This window comes from Hemicordylus capensis, chromosome 17 (genome assembly GCF_027244095.1).
Source record: "Hemicordylus capensis ecotype Gifberg chromosome 17, rHemCap1.1.pri, whole genome shotgun sequence".
Classification (NCBI taxonomy): Eukaryota; Metazoa; Chordata; class Lepidosauria; order Squamata; family Cordylidae; genus Hemicordylus; species Hemicordylus capensis.
The window spans coordinates 14,370,044-14,394,277 of record NC_069673.1 but is presented as its reverse complement, the minus strand read 5'-3'; the positions used below and the strand labels follow the sequence as shown (position 1 = coordinate 14,394,277).

Below are 24,234 nucleotides of genomic sequence, written 5' to 3'. Positions count from 1 at the left end.
TATGGGGAACCTCAGCACTCAGGGGCAGTCTCTCTCCAAATGCCAGTTGCATTTTGCTGCTGGTGGGCTTCTCGAGAGCCTCTGGGGGGCCACTGCATTTGCCATCTGTGGGAAGCAAGATGCTGAGCTGCTTGGACCTTTGGTCCGATCCAGCAGCAGCTCTGCTGCTCTGTTATCTGATAGCCACTCAGCAGAAAGGGAAAGACAACCGTTGCCCTGTTTGTCCCATGCGCCCGACACTCAAAGACTGGCTGCTCCTGAAGATGGAGTCTCTATTCTGACAGGGCTAGCTGCTGTGGACAGACTGATCCGCCTCCACAGAAGCATCTATTCCTCTCTGTTTTCTGGGGGTGGGGGTGGGGATCTCCCAGCTCCAGCCCTTTGTGTAAGTGGCTCTTGCAAGGCGCAGCCGGTCCCTGTCCTCGCCTCCCCCACTCCCACCCCACCCCACCGGCCGTAATTCAATCAGGCTGGCTTGCTCCTCGATTCAGCCCTGACGCCAGCACCGCGCGGCCAACTTAAACAAGCAGATGCAATCAGCTCTAATGCGGCGAGATTCTTCCAGGATGGACGTCATGCATCAGAAGCTTCTTTATCAGCCCTCAGCCATGAGACGGCCACTTATGGGGCACAGGAGGAATCTGGGACCGGATCCCAGGGACCAGAGAGGTGCTTGTTGGGGGGGCCAAGGCACTCGCCTGGCCAGAGTCCTGGGACGCCGCGTGGGGGATTTCCGGTGCACCACAGTCAGCATCCCCGACCCCTGCAAGACCCCTCACAGAGTCTGGCCAGGGCCCCACAGATCCTCAGCCTGGCTGCAGAGCAAATGCAGGGCACTGAGTGCCCCTTGTCTCACATTTGTGCAAGGCACTTCTGGAGCACAAAAACACTGCGCCACATTAGACAGAGAGGCAGACACAGGTCCTAGTTCTGTGCTAAGGTAGCACTTCCAGATATATCGGCTGTGGCACCTCCAGCAACTGCCTGCTCTGTGGTCTTGTTCCCACAGCATATGGGGTACAGACCCATAACCAAGGATGCCAGATGTGTGTCTGCCAGCAGGTGCTTTGGGGTCCAGAGTGGGGTCAGCGAGAACGGCCCCTTCCCCATCTTCAGTCAATGAGTGAGGTAAGCAGAGAGCTGTGGACCTTGATAAGACATGAAGAGGAAGAAAGGGAGAGAATGCAAGATAGGTAGAAAAGGAAGAAATGAAGACAGAGAAAGAGATGGAAGGAAAGAAGATAAAGAGGTATTTAGAGAAAAGAAGGGAGAGGGAGAGAGAGACAGACAGACAGACAGATGTAGGAAGAGGAAGGAAGACAAAAGGTTATGCAAGGAAGGAAGGAGAGAGAGAGAGAGAGAGAGAGAGAGAGAGAGAGAGAGAGAGAGAGAGAGAGAGAGAGAGAGAGAGAGACCACTTCTCGTAACTGATATGCAGAGCAAAGAAGGGAGGAAAGAAGATCAGAGAGACAGAGAGACAGAGATATAGGAAGGCGAGGAAGGAAGACAAAATGTTATGGAAGGAAGGAAGGAAGGAGACAGATATGCAGGGGGGAGAGAGAGAGAGAGTGAGAGAGAGATGCCATTCCTAGGGCCGCTCCCCTCCCCTGATCATTTTGCTCACCCTCTTCTGCACCTTTTGCAGCTCTACAGTACTCTTTTGGAGATATTTTAAAAAGATGAACATGCAGAGAAAGACCCTGAGTGAGTGTCTCTGAAGGGGCTAGCATCCTCCCTCCCAACCCTGGTTCTCCAGCCCCTGTGCCTCTTTGCCGGGACAGCCTTTGCAAGATGCTCACAGACCCAGGCTGCAAGCTGCAAGCAGGGCAGCCTGCCCTTAAGGGCTGGCTGGGAGCCTCCAGGAACCAGCTTCCACCTCCAGATGACTCTGGAAAGCAAGCCCAGGAATCTGAATGCCTTCATGTTGTTAAAAATACAGAGGGGTACGGAAATCCCTCGGAATAGCTTCAGCCAGCGTGGGCTTTCCTAACTGCAAAGAAGCACGCCTGCGTGCCCTGGTGCCTATTTGCCGCTTGCACAGTCCAAACAAGCTGCCTTCCTCGGAGCTCCGCTTCCAGATCCCTTGCCACAAGCCATCAGAAAGCACCTACCCAGTCCGTGCCCTGGGAAGCCACTGAGCTCTGCAGCTTGCTACTCCGGCCTCCCCCTGCAGCCACTGGCAGGACAGGAGCTCTCTGGCCCCCTAGGTGGCCGCTCACAGCAGGACTCCGGTGAGAGGATCTGATTGCAGCTGCCCAATCCTTCTACGGTTATTAACGCCAAGCCAAGGACGTACGAGCTGCTCCCCAGATAGCGATCCTCGGAGCCTGCCGTTCTATTCCTGGCTCTACCCAGAGTCCCTGGAGCTTGCTGTACCTGACAATCAGGGGGGTGGGTGGGGAGTGACCTTCATCAGAGGAGACAAATCCTGGCCTCCTCTCATCCCAGCGTTTTCTGGAGCTCCCTCCACAGGCATCGCCTGAGGGGCCACCAAGCCAATCACCCTCTCCATCCATTATTGTTGCCATGCATATACTGCTTTCCAACACGAAAGTGCTCAAAGAGGTTTATGTAGCAAGAATGAGGAGACGGTTCCATGTCCCAAAAGGGCTTGCCGTTGAAAAAGAAAACAACACCAAGGAGACGCCAGCAGCCACCACCATTGGAGGGATGGTGTGCGGGGGTCGGATAGGGCCCGTTGCTCTCCCCTGCTAAACACAAGAATCGCCACTTTAAAAGGTGCCTCTTGAACTAGTTAACAGGAGCGATTCCTAAACAGTGAGCTGCAAGAGATGGTTCCCTGTCTGCAAGACGCCTACAATCTGAAAAGAAACATAAAGGGGAGACCAGCAACAGCCACTGGAAGGATGCTGGGCTGGGCTGAACTGGGACAGTCGGAATCACAGAGCCGTAGACTGTTAGTTGGAAGGGATTGTGTGTGGGGGTGTGTGTCTCCCAGTCGAATTATGGGTGGGCAACATCCCTGAGAGATGACCATCATCCTCTGTTCGAAAGCCTATCCCTGCTCAGTAGATGAAACCCTCCATTTCAAAAAGTTGCTCAGTTGATTGATTGATTAAGTGCCATCAAGTCGGTGTCGACTCTTAGCGATCACATAGATTCACTCCAGGGTGCTTTCCAGACTAGCTGCTCAACAGCAGCAAAATGCCTCCGTTCAGGCAAGTAGCACTGAAAACCTAAACAACAGGGGGCGCAGTCTCACAGAAACTAACGACCCGAAAAAACAGCAACTTCCTTACGCCAGATACAGGACATCCTAGCTCTATATCTCAGCAATTAAATTCGAGACAACGCATTGGCAATGTGAACAGCACCCTGCTGTCCACGTAGGGACGATGGTATCACAACACAGGAAGTGTGAAAGCAACACTTCCAAGATCCGAGGTGACTCCGTTGCAGGGTCTAATCTGGAAAGCGCCCAGGATGATCTGTCTTCCACTTGGCCTTCAAGGTCTCTCAGTGGTGCATTCATTGCTGTCATAATCAAGTCCATCCACCTTGCTGCTGATCGTCCTCTTCTTCTCTTTCCTTCAACTTTCCCCAGCATTATGGACTTCTCAAGGGAGCTGGGTCTTCATAGGAACATAGGAAGCTGCCGTATACTGAGTCAGACCATTGGTCCATCTAGCTCAGTATTGACCACACAGACTGGCAGCGGCATCTCCAAGGTTGTAGGCAGGAATCTCTCTAAGCCCTATCTTGGAGATGCTCCCAGGGAGGGAACTTCCCAGAGCGGCTACATCCCCTGAGGGGAATATCTGACAGTGATCACACATCAAGTCTCCCATTCTGCAACCAGGGTGGACCCTGCTTAGCTAAGGGGTCAAGTCATGCTGACTACCACATCACATAATGTGTCCGAAGTATGATAGTTTGAGCCTGGTCATTTCTGCCTTGAGTGAAAATTCTGGATTGATTTGTTCATGACTCATTTGTTTGTTTTCCTGGCTGTCCATGGTATCCTCAAAATCAAAAGTCTTCTCCAGCACCAAAGTTCAAAAGCATCAACACTTTTTCTATCTTGCTTCTTCAAAGTCCAGTTTTCGCATCCATAGAGTGTCACAGGGAAAACCATGGTCCTAATCACGATTCTAATCTTTGTAGGTGTAGACACATCACGGCATCTAAATAGCCTTTCCAAGGTCTTCATTGCAACCCTACCAAGTGCTAGTCTGTGGTGTATTTCTTGACTGCTGGATCCTTTACTGTTGACAGTCAATCCTAAAAGGCGGAAGCTATCCACCAGTGTCTTCATTCTCAGTTCTGAGGGGATGGTATACTGTACCCATTGCCATTAGTTTAATCTTCTTTACATTTTGTCATAGTCCCATTTTTTTCCACTGTGCTCCTTGACTTTCATTACTAGAGCTTGCAGATCATCTGCATTCTCAGCTATCAGGTTACTGAAGTTTCTTCCCCCAGCTTTAAAACCACACTCATCTTCTCAGTTAGCAGGGGATTATTGCGGAATCACTGTGGGAAGCAGGATGTGGGCCTTTGGCCTGATCCAGCAGGGCTTTTCTTAAGAGATGGCCCTGTGAGCAAAAAATCTAGTGGTGGGTTGTTCCACTGGGCATGGGGCTCAGTAATGTTGCTTTGAATTGCTGAGCCAAGCAGGGGGCCAAACTTGTTGGTTTCTGTAGCACACAGCAGAGGAAATGTCAGGCAGAGGGAGCAGGAAGCCGACCAAAGAGCAGTCTGATGAATAGGAGCTCTGGCCTTTTTAATTGGCAGTTAAGCTGTTGATGGCTTAATCACAGCCATGAATCAATGTGTGCTTTTCATCCCTATCCATTCCATGCAAGAGAGAGGGCAACGGAGCACAGAGGACAACTCAGATTTCAGCACGGAGGGGGCAGTGGGAGGAAAGCACCTCATCACAAGGGCATTAATTAACACACCCTTCACAGACATGGATTAATCTGGTCACACACTGCAGTGCCGGTCCCTCTCTGGAGGAAAAATTGCCTTCAGTCCACAGCAGGGGGAAATTGAATAAACGTGAGGCAAAGACCAGACAACAATGCTCTGTGACCAATGTCAGGCAGAAGCTCTGTAAAAAGCAAGTGAACAAATTCCAGACTCTAAGGCCAGCATGGATCCTGCCCGCAGCACTTGCCTTCCCTGTCTTGTCTATGTTAAAAATCTTCTGGGGAGAGAAGTGCCATTGATAAGCTGTTCAAGAACGGGTTTCTTGCGTGGTCAGGGATATTGGGGGGGAAATCTTCTCTGGCAGCATTCATAGGAACAAAGGAAGCTGCCTTCTGCTGAGTCAGACTACTGGTCCATATAGCACAGTATTGTCTACACTGACTGGCAGCAGCTCTCTCAAGTTTCCAGACAGAGAAGGGTCTTTCCCAACCCTACCTAGAGATGCTGCCAGGGGTTGGACCAAGGACCTTCTGCATGCAATGCTGGTGCTCTAACATTGAGCTTTGGGTGCTCCCCATAAAGGAACATATGAATCTTCCTTCTGTAGAGTCAGACCCTTGGTCCATCTTGCTCAGTATTGCCTGCACTGACTGGCAGCAGCTCTTCCAGGTTTCAGGCAGGAGTCTCCCCCAGCCCTACCTGGAGATGCCGGCAGGGAGTGAACCGGGGACACTCTGCATGCCAAGCAGATTGCTCTGCCACTGAGCTACAGCCCCATCATCAGGGGACAGGAAGCACAACGAACTGGCACATCCTGTCCGTTCCGCACACACACACACACACACACACACCTCTCAATATATCCAGATCAGCGCTGTGGCTCCTAGGGTTGGGCAAATCCTCTCAGAGGCCGGCAGCTAATCAAGATTCTTCGCCTGCTCTCGATGTTTACCCAGCACTCAGCTCGGATGGCGGCCCTTCCCATTCCTAGCTCCTCGTTCGGTGCCCGCTCAAGTGCCAATTACCCCACCGGCTCACCTATCATTAGGAGTGGCTGAAAGGTAAATAAGGCTTCCGCTCAGGAAACAAGCAGCGGGCATCAGGCTCCAACACGCCTGGCCGGCACAGGGGGGACGAGAGGCAGCAGCAAGGGGGCCTTCTCCTCCCCACGGGAGTCTGGGGATGTCAACACCCTGCTGCCAGAGCGGGCAGCCGGGCTGCATCACAGACACCTGGTGACTTCCCTTTGGAACACACACCAAGTCACACAAAATATCAAGTGTTTCCAAGCAGCAAGGCTGATCACGGAACCATGACTTCATGCTGCCTGCGGGGATGCTCTGGCTACAAAAAGCACGAGGCGGCAACCCTTAGAGGCAAGTACGGGGGCACTGTTGAAAGGGCAGCCAGTTTATCTAATTTATTTATTTCCCCCCTCAACCATTCAGTCTTAAAAAAAATTTTTTTTAACCTATGTGCCTTTTTAAAATGTAGCCATCTGTGACAGGCAGAGGAGCCAGGGAAATTGTTCTCAACAGCAGGTGGTTTCTGGGAAGCCCACAAGCACAGTATGAAAGTTTTAGCCCCTGCTGTCTGTCCCCCACATCTGGTGCTCAGAGGTAGACTGCCTCTGAAGATAGAGGCTCTATTCCTAACTGTCATGGCTGTAAGAACATCGAGAGCGCCCTGCTCGATCAAAGCAAGGTGGGCCCGTCTAATCCAGCACTCCTGTCTCCTGCAATCAACCAGATGGCTCCAGGGAGTATTGAAAGACTGATTCGTGGAAGAGAGGTCTATCAACACCAATCAGCTGCTATGCTAAAAGGCAGGAGTTCTCAAACTTGGGTCCAGTTTTTCCTTGTAACAGGGATTTGCATATGTTGTTGACTACAACTCCCAGCATCGCCTGCTACAAAGGCCTTTGGCTGGGGATGATGGGAGTTGTCATCTACAACATCTGGGACTGGGAACCCCGTTACAGTGAACACTGGATCCCCAGGTGTTGTTGGACTACAGCTCCCATAATCCCCTGCCACAATGACCAACAAGTTGGAGAACCCTGCCATAAGATTATATAGACCTTTTGGTCTCATTGTGGGAGGAGAGCTGGTCTTGTGGTAGCAAGCATGAATTGCCCCCTTTGCTAAGCAGGGTCCACTGCAGTTTGCATTTGAATGGGAAACTACACATGTGAGCACTGTAAGATATCCCCATTAGGGGATGGGGCCGCTCTAGGAAGAGCACCTGCATGCTTGCAAGCAGAAGGTTCCAAGTTCCCTCCCTGGCAGCGTCTCCCAAGATAGGGCTGAGAGAGAGACTCCCGCCTGCAACCTTGCAGAAGCTGCTGCCAGTCAGTGTAGACAGTACTGAGCTAGATGGACCAAGGGTCTAACTCAGCAGAGGGCAGCTTCCTGTGTTTCTGTGTTGACCCAGCAGGACTCTTCCGATGTGTTTAGAAGCCACTTGCAAGCCCCTGAGTGCCTGCCCTGAAATCCAGGAGATCACAGTCTGGTAAAGGTAAAGTGTGCCGTCAAGTCGATTTCGACTCCTGGCGCCCACAGAGCCCTGTGGTTTTCTTTGGTAGAATACAGGAGGGTACTCAGCATGAATTCATCTGAAAGAACGACCACACCCTAGTCTGGTACTCAGAGCCATCCGTGCGAATGAGGAAAGCGTTTTCACGGACAAGCAAGCCCTGGAAAGGTAGGGACAGTCCACCATTTCACCACCTCAGTGGCGAGATTCAACACCCACAGACACCCACAGATTCAAGATGGTAATGGGGATGATTTTCATTCCCTGCCCCCCCCCCAAAACCCCACAAAAATGCTCAAGGTGGCATGCAAACAGTCAAAAGAATTCACAAGGCTCTCACAGCAGCAAGCAAACACAATCCAAACACGCACGGGCACAGGTCCAGGGGCTGGAGAGCGCCAAAGAGAAACAAACCCTCCGTGAAGTGGTGCGGATGCTGCCGCCCATGCTTCCCCCTTGCCTTGCTTCCCCTGACCGTGATCGCTAAGAGCATACGCACCACCGGAGGAGCGCCCAACACCTTCCTGGAAGAGACCAGAGGAGCAGGAGGAGGCCCCGGAGAATCTGACCCTGGTCTTCACGGTGAACCCCCCGTGATCTCCAGAGCTCCCACCTGGCACTGCATGGCTTCAGCGGCTCTCCAAGAGGCCCGAGAGCAGCGGGTGATGCCGCTTGCCAGCCTGGTGCCAGGCACCAACCTAGCAGGATAGCAAGAGGGGGCCACGGGCTGCTCCGGGAAGGGGGCCGTCACCCACGGGAGGAGAGCACGCCGGGGTGGACGGAGGGGTGCCTGCCTGTCTGCTGGCTCTGCTTCTTTTCTGTGCGGCCAGCATCTCTCCTCGACTGCAAGAGGACTGTGCTGCTCGCATAAGATTTTATTGTCCTCCCTAAATCACATCATCATTGGATTAAGCGCCAGTTAGGACCTTTGCCAGAGAGCAGACAATTCAAATCACCCTCATAACTCCAGACGCCAAATGGATCTTGGGCTGCACAGCAGCAAGCACAGCCAGCTCCCGCCCTCCTCCCGGGAACAAAAGGAAGCCTTTCGGGGCAGGCAGGCCTGCAGGGAACAAACCCCTCCGGTGGCTCTAGGCCAGAAGGGTTCGGCCAGGGTGGGGTGGCCAGCCCCCAGGAGGGGCCTGCAACTGCTCTGCATCCAGAAGGTCCCAGGTTCAGTCCCCGGCAGCATCTGCAGGTTGGGCTGGGAAAGACTCTTGCCTGAAACTTTGGAGAGCTGCTGCTGCCATGGACCGTACTGAGCCGGAAGGACCAAGGGTTTGCCTCAGGAGAAGGCAGCTTCCTATAGTCTATATGGTGAAAAATGCTGGGCAAAAATACAGGGCTGGGGGATGGGATTCCAGGAACCGCTTCAGTCACAACTGGCAACCCTGTAACGGGCAGGGCATCGGTGCCTAGCACAGCTGCATGACAGGCAGAAAGTCAGCAGGAGAAGCCCTGCCCATCCCTGGGGCTCCATGCCAGGATACACTTTATGTGTTTTATTTCTGCCTGATGGCCATGGTTAAAAGCCACAGGAACCATGCTGGGGGGGGGGGGGTGGGAACAGGCAGCAACCCTCAAGAGGAGGAGATGCAGTTTCCATAAAGGTAGTAAGCAGTCCAAGGAGCATGGCTAAACAAACATGGAAGACGTCCCAGTTCCCAAGAATGGCCTAACACCTGGGATGCAGGATGTGGCAGCCAGAGAGAAGGTCCTGAGATCCTTTCGGAAGGAAGCGGGGGCAGCCTTGATGATCAGGTCTCCCACCTGTTGGAAAGGGCTGACCTTTCCTCCCAGCTCACACACCTATAGTTTCCATAAACAAACGTTGCCAGACGGTGCTGGGAGAGGGGGCCGTTCTGCACTTCTCCAAGGTGAAAGAGGACCACGGGGATGCGGAACAGGGCTTGGTTTTGTTTTGGGCTGAGAAAGCCCTGGAGACTTGGGCTGGTTTTTGTGCTCATGGAAGAGAGATCTGCCAATGGCCCTCAACCATGATGGGCTAAATGAAACCTCCCTGTGCAGGAGCAGACTACCTCGGAGTACCTGCCGGCACTGCAGGGCAACAGGAGGAGGAGAGGACTGCTGCCTTCCTGCCCTGCTTGTGGACTTGCCAGAGGCATGCGGTTGGCCACTGTGGCAAGCAGGATGCTAGACTAGACAGACGTCTGGTCTGAATCCGAGAGGTCTCTTCTTAACGTCCTTACAGACATACATGTCAAGCGCAGGGGAGTGCTCCAATACCAGTGCCGCTCTGCAAAACAGTGTCTGTTCTGCTCCAAACCAAACAGCGCCCGCCCCCCTGCAAAGGCACCTTCCTCCACCCAGCTGCAACTCTGAGACTGGCTTCTTTGCTTGCTGGCCACATTGCCTCCCCTGGAACTCTCTGCACATGCAAGGCAGAATGCTGGTGTCACTAGCATCCTGTCTGGGATGACGAGTGTTCCTCTCGCTGGCAGGAGCCATCAGCCAGCACGAGCCTTTGAAGGGACATCTTCAATCCATCAGTGCTCGCTCAGGGAACATCAGCTGACCATCCCCGACTATGTGCAAACAAGTGAGTCTAGAAAAGATGGCTGCTTAACGTCCACAGTGTCAGCTTTTCTTTGATTGCATATTACAACCACGTGCAAGAGAACAAAAGGAAACGGGTGAGTTTCTGCTTCAACAACCAGAACAGCCATCTATGACATGTTCCCTTGACTGGTCCGCTTAAGAGTTTCCAGCCCTCCAGAACTGGCTCGTGCAATCATGAATCCAGAAGTGCAGGCGTTCTCCCTGATGGCCACACACCCACGCCCACCCCAGCAGCCACGCCCCATGGCCACGCCCACCTTAGTGGCCTGCCGCACCTCCCACTCAGCTGGCTGCACTGATCTGGGGAGTTCTGTTACCAACAGTCAAGGAGAGTCTCCTAATTCTGCAGAGCTTGAATCCTGCATTCACCCAGAAGAGCAACCACAAAGGGCGGAGGATACTCCTTGTAACGGAAGGCAGGAAGAATGGGAATAAAATTAATTGTGAGCAGATACGCCGTGACCCTGTTGTCGGTTCTAATCCGGAAAGCGCCCGGCTGCCTCCTTACCTTGCTCTCCGCCGGAGGTGCCGTGGGTGTGGTGGGCTGCTGCTTTGCAATGTTATCGGACAAGCACCAGCAAACCCGCTTCTTCTGCTCATGGGAGTGAGCCTCCAAGCTGACGACGCACTCCAACTTCTGGCAGACAAGGAGAGACAAGAATGGAGTCAGTGGACTCTTTGCCCAGCATCACGGGGAAGCTCACCCAGTTCCTGGATCAGAGTTGGGCAAATCTGGCCCTCCAGATGTTTTTGGACTACGACTTTCATCCTCCCCAGCAGTGTTCCCTGTAACAGGGATTCCCAGATGTTGCTGACTACAGCGCCCATAATCCCTAGCCAAAGGCCATTGCAGCTGAGAGTTGTAGTCAACATCATCTGGGAATCCTTGTTAGAGGTGACACTGATCCCCAGCCACAATTTATTATGGCTGTGGAAGACGGGAGTTGTAGTTCAGCAACGGCTGGAGGGCCAGGTCTGCCCACCCCTCTCCTAGATCCACAAACAACCATTCCCAACTGCAACATTCAAATGCTGGTTACATGTCTTCGAATAATTCACCAACAAAAATAGGGACATGTTGATAACATCCTCAAACTTCATCATGAGGATTATTGGTGAAGCTCCTTCCTAACACAAAGAGCTGAACACTCAGCTGCCACCTGCGTGATCATTATTATGAAGAATATAGGACTATCCTCATGACTGGGACGAGGGCAGGATCATTTCCAGACAGCAGGCTTTACCACAGGTTTATTGTGAGGCTTGACTGCGAGTTCAAATCCGCACCAAAAAACCCAATGCAAAAAGTGGATTTTTAAAATCCTGGACATAAATCAGGCTATGTTCTAATGTGCAATGAAAAACCCGAATTGTGTCTGGAGTGCTCCCTGATAGCTCACAGGGACTTCAGAGTAAATCTGCTGATATGTGGACACACACCCTCTATTCCAGAGGAGAAGTGAGCTAAAAGGCCCGCCTGGAAATGCTCCAGGAGGCTTTACAGACAGGGCTGTTACCCCGAATCTCCTCCAGAAGAGAGAGTGTGTGTTCACACACCAGCCAAACTTACCCCCAAGTCCATCTGAGATCATTGGAAGCACTCCACACACAAAATGGGCTTTGTCTTCCAAATTCTAGCTTATCTCGATGTCTTTCTGGGTTTTTAAAATGCTGGTTTCAAGCAACTTTTTCTGAAAACACCAGGAGCAAATAGGGAGAGGCACTGACTAGAGTCATTAACATGATAGGAGGGAAACCCTCTTTAGAATGCAGATATAGGCTTTAGGAATCTCTCTCTCCCCCCATTGGCTAGAAGGAAAACACGGAGGCTGCGATGTGAACCTGCACCAAAGAAACCCTGAGAGCAGAGGGGAGAGGCTGCTTCCCGCAATGCTGCAAGTGTAATTCGAAGTGGCTTCGATCAACATTTACCCCGCAGCATGAAGCCATGTGTGAATAACTCCCAGGAGAAGCTCCCTACCCTAAGTGTGTGTGTGTGTGTGTGTGTGTGTGTGCGCCCTCCTGATATTTCATCAAGTGTCTGTTAAAAGCAAGGTTGGAGGGCAGGGAGCTTGCTTGTCTGTCAAGCTCCAGCTGGCTAGGATGAGCGTACCCTACCCAGATTCCGTCCCCAGCTTCGGAACAAGGTAGGAGTGGGGGGAAACCCCTCTACCCAGCTGTGGCTTGACAGACAAGCAAGCTCCCTGCCTTTGATCTAACATACGATCAAATAATGGGAGGGGGGCACAGCTCTCAAAATAGGGCAGGAGGCTTCTCCTAGCCTAGTAATCATCATGAGGACAGCCCTTTTGTATAGAACCACTTTTCAGCCAAAAAAAAAAGTCCTCAAAGCCATAGAAAAAGAAGACAGAAGACGGAGGGCTCTGTGGGGATTTGGAACCATCTAGAAAGAAACGCAAAGGGGCTGCCTTCTGCCTGCTCCCCTGCTAGAGGGGGGTGGAGCGGGAGTCCGCAGAAGTTGTTGGACTACAACTCCCACCATTCCCAGCCACAAAGGACCAAACAAGGTGCAGACGAGAGGACAGACAGAAAGATGCATCCAAACAGAATCCACCCCACCACACACACACAAACACACCGCTTTAGAACAGACTCCTTCTTTGGAAAGGAAGCAGGATAAGCTGCTGCCATCTACTGTACCTGCCTACCTATCCAATTTATATACCACCCTTCCTAAAGTGGCTCAGGGCAGTTTACATTAAAATAAACACATAATAAAACAATTTTTAAAAAAACATTTCAACCAGATTAAAATCAGAATTAAAACTACATATCATTAAAAGCCAGGCTAAAAAGATGGGTCTAAGGCTCTCCTCGAAGCCTCCAAGGAAGCTGGTAAAGAACACCCCTGGCCTCAGCCCTAACCTGAGCCATGTAAATGCCATTTGGAGGTCTGTTGTCCTGACCTGCCGCTGAAACTGGTCATTCCTTATTTGCTACGGTGCCTGCCAAGACGAGGGCATGGTTTATGAAGTGTAAACGCAGCTGGTGCTGGCCCGGAGGATGTGATTTGGTTCTGATAAGCACAGTACGTCCTGCTTGAATGCTTTATCATTCCTTGCTTTGGTTTTGCTTCTTTACCCCACTCTGAGTCTCACTCTTGCTTTTCTCCTTCTTTTTAGAAGACGCAGGGCCTTTTCTGTCTGACCTTCTTCACCCACGGCACAGTCTGTCTAGTGCCAGCAAGGCCCTGGGATCTTGAGCCTTCCCACCCAGCCTGGGGTAGAGTGGCCATGCCCCCCAGAATTCTGGGTTTCACCTGGATTCTAAGCCTCTCATCCAGATTGCTTAGCCCACCTGGATTTGCCCGGATTTCAGCTTTCATTAAACAACAACAACAACAACAACAAAAGCTAAGCTCTAGCCCTTGCAGAAGCGTGCAGTCACTCTTCTGCTCAGATATTATTTTCAAGCCCATTGGCACAATATGCAAATTAGGCACCCGGATTTGGAAAGCCAGGATGCCGCCACCCTAGCCTGGGGGAGCTCCCCCCACCCACCCCATTTCTCTCCCTGCCCCCATCCCAAGATGCAGCAGAAAGGGAAACCCTGAAGAGTCACCCCACTGCTGGGCAGGCAAGCAAGCAAGCAGCACATACAGAGAGTTGCATTCGGGTCAGGACCTCTCTTGCGAAAGCTAGGAGAGGGAAAGGGAAGCTCTTGGGGGGCTCCCTCGCTCGCTCGTGGTGGGGTAGACCTCAAGCATCAGAGTCCCCCCCCCCCGCAAGTCCTTGGCACGAGCCTTGACCCCAGTTCCTTCACCGTCCTAGAGATGCATCACAAGGTGTTCTCTTCTTGCTCTCCGATATTGTCTGCGCACCCAGCGGAGTTATGGGGCGTGCGTGCAGGATGACTGAACTCTCCGGGATTACTTTTTTAAAAAAGGATATGACACGAAATCTTACCGGGCCCACAGAACAGCTCACAGTCCTGAGAGGAAGAAATGCACATGTGTGGGAAGAGCCCAAAAGCTGGAAGAGGGGACATGGCTGCCGTAGAGGATCGTGCCGGAGGAGGGCCCGCTTGCAGGCAGAGAATGAGTGCGGGATCAGGGAGCTCTGGACCTCTCCACACTTGTAGCTCAGAGAGGCAGAAGAGGGCGATTTGCTGGAAATGGATTGAGACTAACAAGGCACAACTGGAGTGGGGAGGGGAGGCGAGGGGGGGCAGGGCTGGCAGTGCGGCGAGTGGAGCTAATACACCATTTGCGCAGGCTGCCCGAATGTCCCCCAGGAGGCAGCCGGAAAGACATTTCCAAGTGCTCTCCATCAAGAGCCATTCAGACGCCCGTCTCCTAATCCCTCGGCCCCCGCCGCAGCTAATGGAATTAACGGCTTGCATCAATTCGATTAAGCCTGGCTGAGAGTAAGGCGGTGCAAACGTACTGCCGATGGATGCTTCACATGGGAGCCGTGCTTTGGGGTTTTTTTTTGGTTTTTCTGCTTCCCCAGCACCCCACACAAACACACGCTAGTGGGAAGCAGATTGAGACCCAGACATCGGCGTTTGGTCTGCAGAAAGGGGACTCGCCTGGCCGGTGAAACTGACCATGCTTGTGAGTTACACGCGCACACAGGAAGCCGGCATTTCGGGTCATATAGTTTTGGTCCAACTCTGGCCCGGGACTGTCTATTCTGGCTGGCGGCAGCTCTTCAGCGTCTCAGGCAGAGAAAGGCACCTCTCTCAGTCCGGCTTCTTGAACTGGAGAGACTAGGGAGGGCTGTGCCTAAGACCTCCTGCCTGCCGGCTGGGTGCTCAACCACTGAGCTACAGCCGCTCCTCATAAATGAGCACATGAAGCTGCCTTACCCTGAGTGACATCACTCACCCTCAGCGACCACTGTCTGCTTCACCGAGCTGAGCACTGTTGACCCTGACTCTCGGCAGCAGACTGAGGCTTCAGGCAGCTCTACCTGAGATGCTGCCAGGGTCCAGGGATTCAGCGAACCATGTAAAGCAGGTGTTCTGCGACTGAGCTACGGCCCCATCCCTAGCCTAAAAACCTGCTGTCTACTATAGATAGATATAATAGAGCTGGGAGAGATTCCTGCCTGCAACCTTGGAGAAGCTGCTGCCAGTCAGTGCTGAGCAAGACAGACCAAGGGTCTGACTCAGTGGAGGCAGCTAGATATGTGAAGAAGGGCCTGTAGCTCCGGCGTAAGCATCTGCTTTGCATGCAGAAGGTCCTGGGTTCAACTGCTGACAGAACGTAAGAACAGCCCTGTTGGATCAGGCTCAAGGTCCATCCAGTCCAGCATCCAGTTTCCCGCTCTCAGACAAGAGGTGGCTGAGGGCATGCCCTCTCTCTTGTCTCCTCCTCTCTTGGGAGGAGAGTTGATCTTGTGGTAGCAAGAATGACTTTCCCCTTCGGGGATGGGGCTGTAGCTCAAAGGAACATAGGAAGCTGCTATATACTGAGTCAGACCATAGGTCCATCTAGCTCAGTATTGTCTTCACACACTGGCAGTAGCTTCTCCAAGGCTGAGGGCAGGAGTCTCTCTCAGCCCTATCTTGAAGTTGCTGCCAGGGAGGGAACTTGAACCTTCTGCTCTTCCCAGAGCTGCTTCATCCCCTGCGGGGAATCTCTGACAGTGCTCACACATCAAGTCTCCCATTCATATGCAGCCAGGGTGGACCCTGCTTAGCTAAGGGGACAAGTCACGCTTGCGACCACAAGACCAGCTCTTCTCAATGGAAGAGCACCTGCCTGCTTGCGTACAGAAGGTTCCAAGTTCCCTCCCTGGCAGCATCTCCAAGATAGGGTGGAGAGAGATTCCTGCCTGCAACCTGGGAGAAGCTGCTTCCAGTCTGCGAAGACAATCCGAAACAAGGCAGCGGAAATGTGAACGGCGCCCTTGCTGACAGCACAGGGACTGCAATGTCAATACACAGGCAATATGGAAGCACACTTTGCAGATCCGCAGAGACACTGTGGTAAGGGTTAATCTAGAAAGTGCCCGGGTAGGGCTGGGAGAGTCTGCTGGTCTGGCTCAGACTGTGGCAGCTGCAATTGTATTGATGGTAACTGACTAGTTGATTTCTTCAGTCATTCCTCTGAACTTTTGTTGAAAAGCGGTATATAAATATTTGTTGTTTGATGTTTGTATATTGTTTTATTCATCCTGAGTGATTAATAACCCACTCATGAAATACCTACCCATGGCTGGAACGTTTACCAGAAGAATGTAGCATCACAGAGTTGGGAGGGGCTTTCTATTTCCAGCTGCTGCTCAGTGCAGGAACTGCTCCTTGATAGATGGCCATACATACAGACTCTGGTAAGGAGCACCTACCATGGCACAAAGTAGATGGTTTCCCAGCTCTGAAATTTCGGATATTCTTACTAATGTCTAGCCTGAAGCAGCTTCCTTGCAGTTTGAACACATGGGTTCTAGTCCTCAGGCATGAGGAGCCACAGAGAACAAGGCCTCTCCTTCTTCCCTGCAACAGCCCTTCAGGGGTTTGTTTGAAGGAAGTAAGAAGAGACCAGCGGGATCAGACCAGAGGTCTCTCTAGTCCAGCTTCTTGATTCCCACAGTGGTCAGACATCTGGAACATTATGAGAGAAGATACTGTGCTCTAACAATGCTTACCTCAGCCAAGTAGAGGATGCAAAATTTCAGATTCTCAGAGGAAACTACAAGGGAAGAATGAAAAGAGCAATTTAGCTTTCCCTGAAAGCATCTTCCAAGAACAAAACTGCTTCCCTGCCTTGAACATAAGATGAGCCTCTTTCTCTCTCTTGCCTTCTGTTGGCCCCCTAAAAAATGCTGATTATTTGAGGGAAGGAGGTGACTGGCGTTTTAAAAAATCCCAACACAAATAAAAATCTCTGGTTTGTGCTTGCAAGAAAATAATCCATGCCACCAGTGAAATCTCAGCTCAGTTCAAGAATTGCAGCTCTGTAGCGGTCAGTATGCCCCTTCTTCTTCTCTTTTTAACTTGTTGACCTCCCACCTCCTTAATAATAATAAAAAACCTGGAGGAGGAGGAAGAGGCAAGTTCAAAACACACAAAAATAATCTTTACTTGTTTTTTGTATTGCAATCTCCTCCAGTAAACCACCCAGGGACTTGTAGTGGTTAGAGTGCTGAACTAGGACCTGAGTTCAAATCCCCATTCAGCCATGAAACTTGCTGGGTGACTCTGGGTCAGTCACTTCTCTCTCAGCCTAGCCTACTTCACAGGGTTGTTGTGAGGAGAAACTCAAGTATGTAGTACACCGCTCGGGGCTCCTTGGAGGAAGAGCGGGATATAAAATGTAAAAATAAATAAAAATAAATAAATAAATAAATATTGGGTGGTATATAAATGTACTAACTAACAGGATGGATGGATGGATGGATGGATGGATGAATCCACTATTTGCTTCGATTTTTTGAAACAACTTCGAGTTCACAGTAAAGTCTCCCAGTAAACTTGCAGTAAAACCTGCTGTGTGTAAAAGTCCGGGTTCACTGAATAACCGAGTTTGTTTTCTGATCTGCTTTACTTTGTTTTCACACTCCTCAAAAAGCAGGGGGGGGGTAGGAAATAAATTAGGACTTTCTCTCTCAACTCCTATAATTCACTGGAGCTCACTGCCACAAGATGTAGCGATAGCCACTAGCCTACATGACTTTCACGGGGATTAGATCATTTCATGGAGAAGTCGTCTATCAACAGCTACTAGTCCTGATGGCTCTATGCACCCTCCACAAAGGTTGAAGGGCAGGATGCCCCTGCTCTGTGGTGTGTGGTCTCCCTTCTTAAACATTGGAACTCACCCTCTTGCAGCCTGACATCCTGCAGGTAAAGCGGGTTCCGGAGGACGTTGCACCGGCCCGGCTCGTCCTCTTTGGTGAACAGCAACAAATCCGAGTAGACGAAGAGAGTCACCTGAGCAAGATGGGAAAAGAAATTAGACCCATAGAGCTGGGAGGAACCCAGACATACAGCTGCCAGCCACAAGAATCTAAGCATGTTAGAAATTTGGATATTAGCGCCACACTTTAAAATTCTGACACACTTTGAAGCCCTGCTCTTCTTCAGAGATTTTTTGCAGAGCAAGGGGGGTATAGATCAGAGGTAGAGGCGCATCTGCTTTGCATGCATAAGGTCCCAGATTAAATCCCAGGAAGCAACTCCAATAGGTCTAGGAAAGACCTCCATCTAAAACCCTGGAGAACCGCTGCCAGTCTGTAGGCAATACTGAGTTAGGTGGACCAGTTTGCAGCCACTGGTTTGTTGGATGTACAGCATCCTTTTAGTCAAAATAGCTACCCCCTTTTTATAAGATTGCCTCCCCATAATATATCTGCAGAGTGCTACAGTTGTTCCTCTGGCACCCTGTGTTATTTGGGGATGGGGCTGTAGTCCAAAGGCAGAGCATCTGTTTGCTTGCAGAAGGCCTGGCCATCCCCGGCAGCATTTCCAGGTAGGGCTGAGAAAGACTCCTCCCTGGAACCCTGCAGAGACCCTGCCAGTCAGTGCAGACCAGAGGTCCCCACCCAATGGAACTCCAGATGTTGCTGGACTACAACTCCCATCATCCACAGTCACAATAAATTGTAGCTGGGGGTGATGGGAGAGCTGCAGTTCAGCAACGTCTGGAGGACCCCTGGCTGGGAAACCCTGGTGTAGACAATCCTGAGCCAGACGGACCAAGGGTCTGACTCAGTATAAGACAACTTCCTAATGTTCCCATGAAAGTGCACCACCCAGAGCTTGAACCAAGAGAAAAGAGAACATGGAATTCCTCCTACAACATAGACCCGGAAACACAAGACCCAGTTTTCGGAAGGTTGTGACTGCGGGAACTGGAGTCAGGTCTAGACAGGAAGTGCTCAAAGCTGGTGTGAGGGTTCAGGGAAAGTCCCGGGTCTGGCACAGCTCAACACACTCTGGAGCTAGCTAGCTACCCCCATTTTATTTTATTTATTCCCTGAGGTGTTCATTTCCTTTATATCTACCCTGCCTCTCTCAAAGCTCTCAAAATGGCTTCCATAACTTGTAAGCGATAACAAAAGCATCAAAACGAAATCACAATAACACCGCAGAGCACACCACAAACAAGGAATCTGCACAATTCACTGTCGGGCTCCCCAAACTCACATGGGAGGAGAAGAGGCAAATGTGCAATGGAGACCCGAAAGCAGAGTTGAAACATTGAAAACTTGATTCAGTCCCTGTCCAAAATCCATCTGTATTTCTTAACTTTTTGGTTCAGTTTCTAAGAACTGGTTTGGTAACCAATACAGACACTTTGAACAGGATTTCAACCTGTTTAGATATGCTATGTGCAGAATAATATCAAACTCTTTTGTTTACCAATGAAATTACGTGAAATGAATACCATTATAACTATTAAAGGGGGGAAACGTTTTCCCCCCTACACTGTTCATTTTTTAACTTATTCATAGGTTCTTTTAACAAAGAAAATACATGCAACGTTTAAAAAACAGGGACATAAGCATTAACCGTGCAATTGGAAGCTGAGTGCCTGATTACCGAACCATTTGTATTGAACTGGTGACCACTTTCTGTGCTTAGGGTCTGGCTCCAGTCCAAGCGTAAGAGATGTTAAGCTGGGGTTCCATTCCAGTTCACTGAAAAAAACTCTGGACCAGTTTTTGGGTTTGGGCTCAGTTCGACTCCCCAGTTTTCAGCAGATCTGCCGGGTCTTCTGACTCCAAATTTTTTAGACAATGTCAAAACCAAAAAGGCGTCTAATTCCTAGCAGGCTGAAGTTAAGAATGCTGGGGCAGGGGGAGCGAAACCAGGAGTGGATTTTGGTGGGAAAGGGCCGTGAGCTCAGTTCTGGGATGGAAAGCAAATTCCTCAGGGGAGCAGCAGTGTTCCCTCTAAGGCACGCACACGTGTGCACGGTCACAAGTTTTTGGATGTCTGCTCGGTTAATGTTAGAACCCACTCAGGTTGAATCCAGAAGGTTCCACTCTGAATGCACGTGTGTGCACACACTGCCTTGGTACTACTGCCCAGAACAAAACTCATTCTGCACATTGAAAAAAATGAGAGAGAACACTGGGGAGCAGTGCATCTGAGCCACTCTGTTCCGACCGTTTGGTTGTGGCCAAGCCGAGGTTTTGCACGTGGTGCCGTTTATGTCAGTGGCAGCTCAAAGCCCCTGTGTGCCTGAAGCAGGGTGCTGAATGCCGCCCTACTTGTGTGCACCCTCCTCCCCTTCCTCCTGCCCTTTTTTTTTTAAGCAGGGCAGAAGGATATCTGGCCACCTCCCTGGCACCTCAAGAATCTGCTTCCTGAGACAGGTGCCTCAACCTGGCCTCAAAGGTGCCTCAACCTGGTCCCAGTTCCTAGTAAAAAATAAAGTCCACAAGTTCCTGCATTTGGCTGTTGCTGAAGACACAGGAGCTGGAGTCAAGGAAAAAGGTGGCAACACTTAGCAGGTAGCCCTTTCCTGGCACAAGCTTTTCCCTGGCCAAACCAGCACTTCTCAGTGGTCTGGAAGGGAGACCACAAGAGAATCCAATCTCTGCAGACCAGCGATGCCTCTGAACGCCCTGGATTTGGGCTTCTGCAGGGAAAGGGGACCCCACAGCAGGACAAAAGGTTTTGTGTCTGTGTGAGGGAACAATGGCAAGGTTCCCATTTTGATCCCTTCCAGTGCTTCTGGCTTAGGGCACACACAGCCAGCCAATAAACAGCACGGAAGACCGGACATACCTGTGTGGTTTTCTCTCTGATCGAGGCACTTCAGAGCGCAAATATCAGATTGCATTGATTCAAAGCCAGCACTAAAGAAAGGGCCAGGTTGGAAGCTGCTGAGATTCTTACCTTTGTAGGTTTGTTGCGTGTCTCGTGCAGAAGCAGCTCTTCTGACAAAAGCAGCGTCCGGGCGGGATTGCAGAGGTCGAGGGGCTGAAAAGGAGAGAGAGGCACACTTGGAACTTGAGTAATACAAAGAACCCCGCCAGCTTCTCACTCGCTGAGTGCAGTGTAGGCTGAAAGCTTCCTGAAAGCAAGGCGGATCTTGCCGACGGAAAGTTCACAGTCCAGCAAAGTGATAACAAGGGTCTGCCAGCCAGGGAGCCTGCACACTTGAAACACCTACGTCATGTGGGAGCTGCAAAAGGGACTGGGTGCTCTTGCCTACTCTCCGAGTGGCGATTCTCTGTGAAGCCACAACCGGGGTGGAAAAACCAAGCAAGCAACAACAGTTACTAGCTGTGTGGGAAACAGGAAATGTTTGCCGGGGCGGGGCGGGGGGTGTACATGGCAGACAAAGTGAAGAGTCCCACAGGTGGTACCCTTCTTTCTTGCCACAACGCCTGGCCCCCGAGTCTGTGGGCAGCTCAGTCTGTGATTGGTGTGGGGAAGGTTAACACAGCCACAATTTCACATGCCTTTCTTTCTGTAGCTCAGTGGAGGAACATCTGCTTTTCATGCAGAAGGTCCCAGGTTCAAATTCTGGCAGCATCTCCAGGTAGGAATAGGAGAGACCCGTGCCTGAAACCTTGGAGAGTTGCTGCCAGTCAGTGTAGACAATACAGAGCTAGAAAGCCCAAGGATCTGACTCAGTAGAAGGCAGCTTGCTATGTTCTGAAGTCATTTTCAATGGCAAGCACAGACCATTCCTTCAAGTGTTAGCCATGAAGTGAGGCCCTCGGACTCTGCCTTTAGCAAGCGTCTGAGAGAATCAATAGTATTGATCATTTACTGTATTGGCAGTTAAGAGCTCATCTCAAGCCTGCTGGTAGCAGCTCATCTCAGTCTGGAGAGACTGGGGAGAGATTCCTGCCTGAAACTTTGGAAAGCCGCTGCCACTCAGTGGAGACAATACTGAGCTAGAAGGCCCAATGATCTGTCTCTGTAGAAGGCAGCTTCCTTGGTGCCTAGGGGGACCAAGGGGTTGGACAGAAACTCCCCAGGGCTCCTCTGAGAGGCATGCAGAAGGAGAGGCAGTAGGCTCTGGCTGCTCATTATCTCGCGGTTCTAAGGGCCTCTGGTCAGGTTTGGAGGAGTTTGTTTGGGGTATGTGCTTCTTTCTCCTCTGAGGCACTTTCCAGACTAGGCGCTCAAAAGTGGCAAAATGCTCTGTTCAGGCAAATCACTTTCAAAACATAAAACCTGAATGGGGAGCACGCTCGCGAAAACTAACAACCCGAAAAAAAAGAGACCCTTTTTACGCCGGATAAAGGACGTCATAGCACTAAGTCGCGGCGATTAAATCCGAAACAAGGCATCCGACATATGAACGGCACCCTGGCGCTTTCGTCGGGACTGCGGTGTCGCGACACAGGGAGTGTGGAAGCATGCTTCAGAGGCGTGCCGTGACCCCGTTGCTGGCTCTAGTCTGGAAAGCGCCTGAGAGGGTCTCCTTTGCCCCTCCTGTGGGGGTTCTTCCGACACCCTCTGACAGCCGACACTGCTGGACAGCTCCCACTGCTGGTCAGGGATCTACCTGCTGGTCCTTCAAAAACCCGTACAGGTGGAACAGCTCCCAACTTCAGCTCTTAGCTCCAGCTACAACTCCTCTCCAGCTCAGTGCCTGAGCCCTTTGACTACCTCTGGCCAGCTCCCCCCTGCTGGCTAGTGCCCTGCCTGCTGGTTTTTCAGCCCTCTGTCTTGGCTGGACTGCTCCTCTGCCCCCACCCCAAAAGCCAGAACGAGACAGCCCTGGGGATTCCAGAGGCTTACCTGCACGAAAATGGGGAAGACCAGCACCTTGGGAGCCAGCGTCACATATGTGCCATAACTGGAGTGCGGAATGTGGGGTCTCAGCAGGGTGCAGCTCTGGGGGTTGCCGCTGGGACTCTTCATGGTCTGGACGGTCTTCATGAGCCGGGATTTCTTGCCGTGAGACCCACTTCTGCAGGCACTGCCTGGAAACAGGAGACACTTTAAGGTGAGCAGTGGTTGGGAACTAGGAAGTTATTTTTAAGCCAGGGCAGGCCGATCACTCGGGGTCTGTGGGACGGAAAAGTGGAGGAGGTGTTAGGCAGACTTAATTAGACCACTATAGGTGCAGAAAAGATCTCCTGAGCTGCACCGAGGGCTGTTTAGAGACACAAACTGTAATGGCTCTCCCTTTGAAAATACAAACGCCAGTAGCTGCTCAGATCTGCTGCTGATTTCCCATGAATCGCAAGAGCCTAATAGGATGCAAAATCCGAGGACATGAGCTGGATTTGCTGGGTGCGCTGGATTTGCATGCTTCTTTTTGAGTCTTTTGCACACTTCTAGTTGGCTCCACGCACCCGGAAACGCTGAGAAGTGGTTTGTTATTGATTCATCCACTGCACAGCCATGGCACGGATCTTTTCCAAGAGTCAATAGGAAATGGAGCCCGGCGGAAACGTTGAGTCAGTCTGGCTTATTGTTGGCCGCTGAAAGGCACTGAAGCCAGCTTCCTACACGGCCACTCCTGCCACAGTGGAGTTGGAAAACAGTGAGGCTGGGGCACAGTTTCCACAGGCTCCGCTTCATGCTTGCCTCCAAAACATTTCATCTGTTTTGCGGTGCTTGTTTTTTGCTAGCAAGACAAGGCTGATGACACAGACTGTCGAGGGTGCTGCTAATTCCCCACTCAAGTCTCCTTTGACGAGCCTTAGGAGGGTCACTGCGCTCTCAGCCACCGGCCCCTCATGTCTGCAGTGGGGGCTAAGAATACTGGCCAACATTGCAGGGGTGTAAGGGTTATTGTGATAATCTAGGCGATAGTCTCTCGGGTGGAGAGCCGGTCTTGCGAGAGCGAGCGTGAATGGTCCCCTCTGCTAAGCAGATTCTACCCTGCTTGGCATTTGGATGGGTGACTACATGTGAGACCTGTAAGATATCCCCTTCAGGAGATGGGACCATAGCTCAGTGGACGGGTATCTGTATGCTTGCCTGCAGAAGGTTCCAAGTTCACTCCCTTGGCAGCCTCTCCAGTAGGGCTGGGAGAGACTCCTGCCTGTAACCTTGGAGAGCTGCTGCCAGTCAGTGTGGACAATACTGAGCTAGATGGACCAAGGGCCTGACTTCTTATAAGGCAGCTCCCTATGTTCCTAGGCAATGTGCTTTGAGCCATAAGGCGGGGGGGGGGGTGGCGGGCAGCATAGCTCAGTGGCAGAGTCTTTGCTTTGCATTATAGAAGGTCCGAGGTTCAGTCCCTGACGGCATGTCCAGGAAGGGCTGGGAAAGACTCCTGCCTGAAAGATTGGGAGAACTGCTGCCAGTTACGTATAGACAACACTGTGCTAGATG

At 51.4% G+C, this 24,234-nt stretch overlaps 1 protein-coding gene across 8 annotated transcripts in view; it reads right to left on the bottom strand.

Annotated features, from left to right (window-relative positions):
* RGS3 (regulator of G protein signaling 3) overlaps positions 1-24,234 on the bottom strand; it is a 92,308-nt gene that overhangs the window by 35,263 nt on the left and 32,811 nt on the right. For 6 of the 8 annotated variants that reach the window (XR_008312784.1, XM_053282255.1, XM_053282254.1 and 3 more), the window contains 5 exons: positions 22,687-22,871; positions 20,824-20,907; positions 17,796-17,907; positions 16,623-16,666; positions 10,517-10,645 (listed from right to left, as the gene is read on the bottom strand). Coding sequence is in view for 5 of the 8 variants with exons in the window: in XM_053282255.1 (XP_053138230.1) it covers positions 10,517-10,645; positions 16,623-16,666; positions 17,796-17,907; positions 20,824-20,907; positions 22,687-22,871 (554 nt within the window). In the remaining 3 variants the exon portion in view is untranslated. Of the gene's footprint in view, positions 1-2,111; positions 2,240-7,927; positions 7,947-10,516; positions 10,646-16,622; positions 16,667-17,795; positions 17,908-20,823; positions 20,908-22,686; positions 22,872-24,234 lie in introns of those variants that run through there. The other 2 variants (XM_053282260.1, XM_053282259.1) reach the window with 2 other exon arrangements.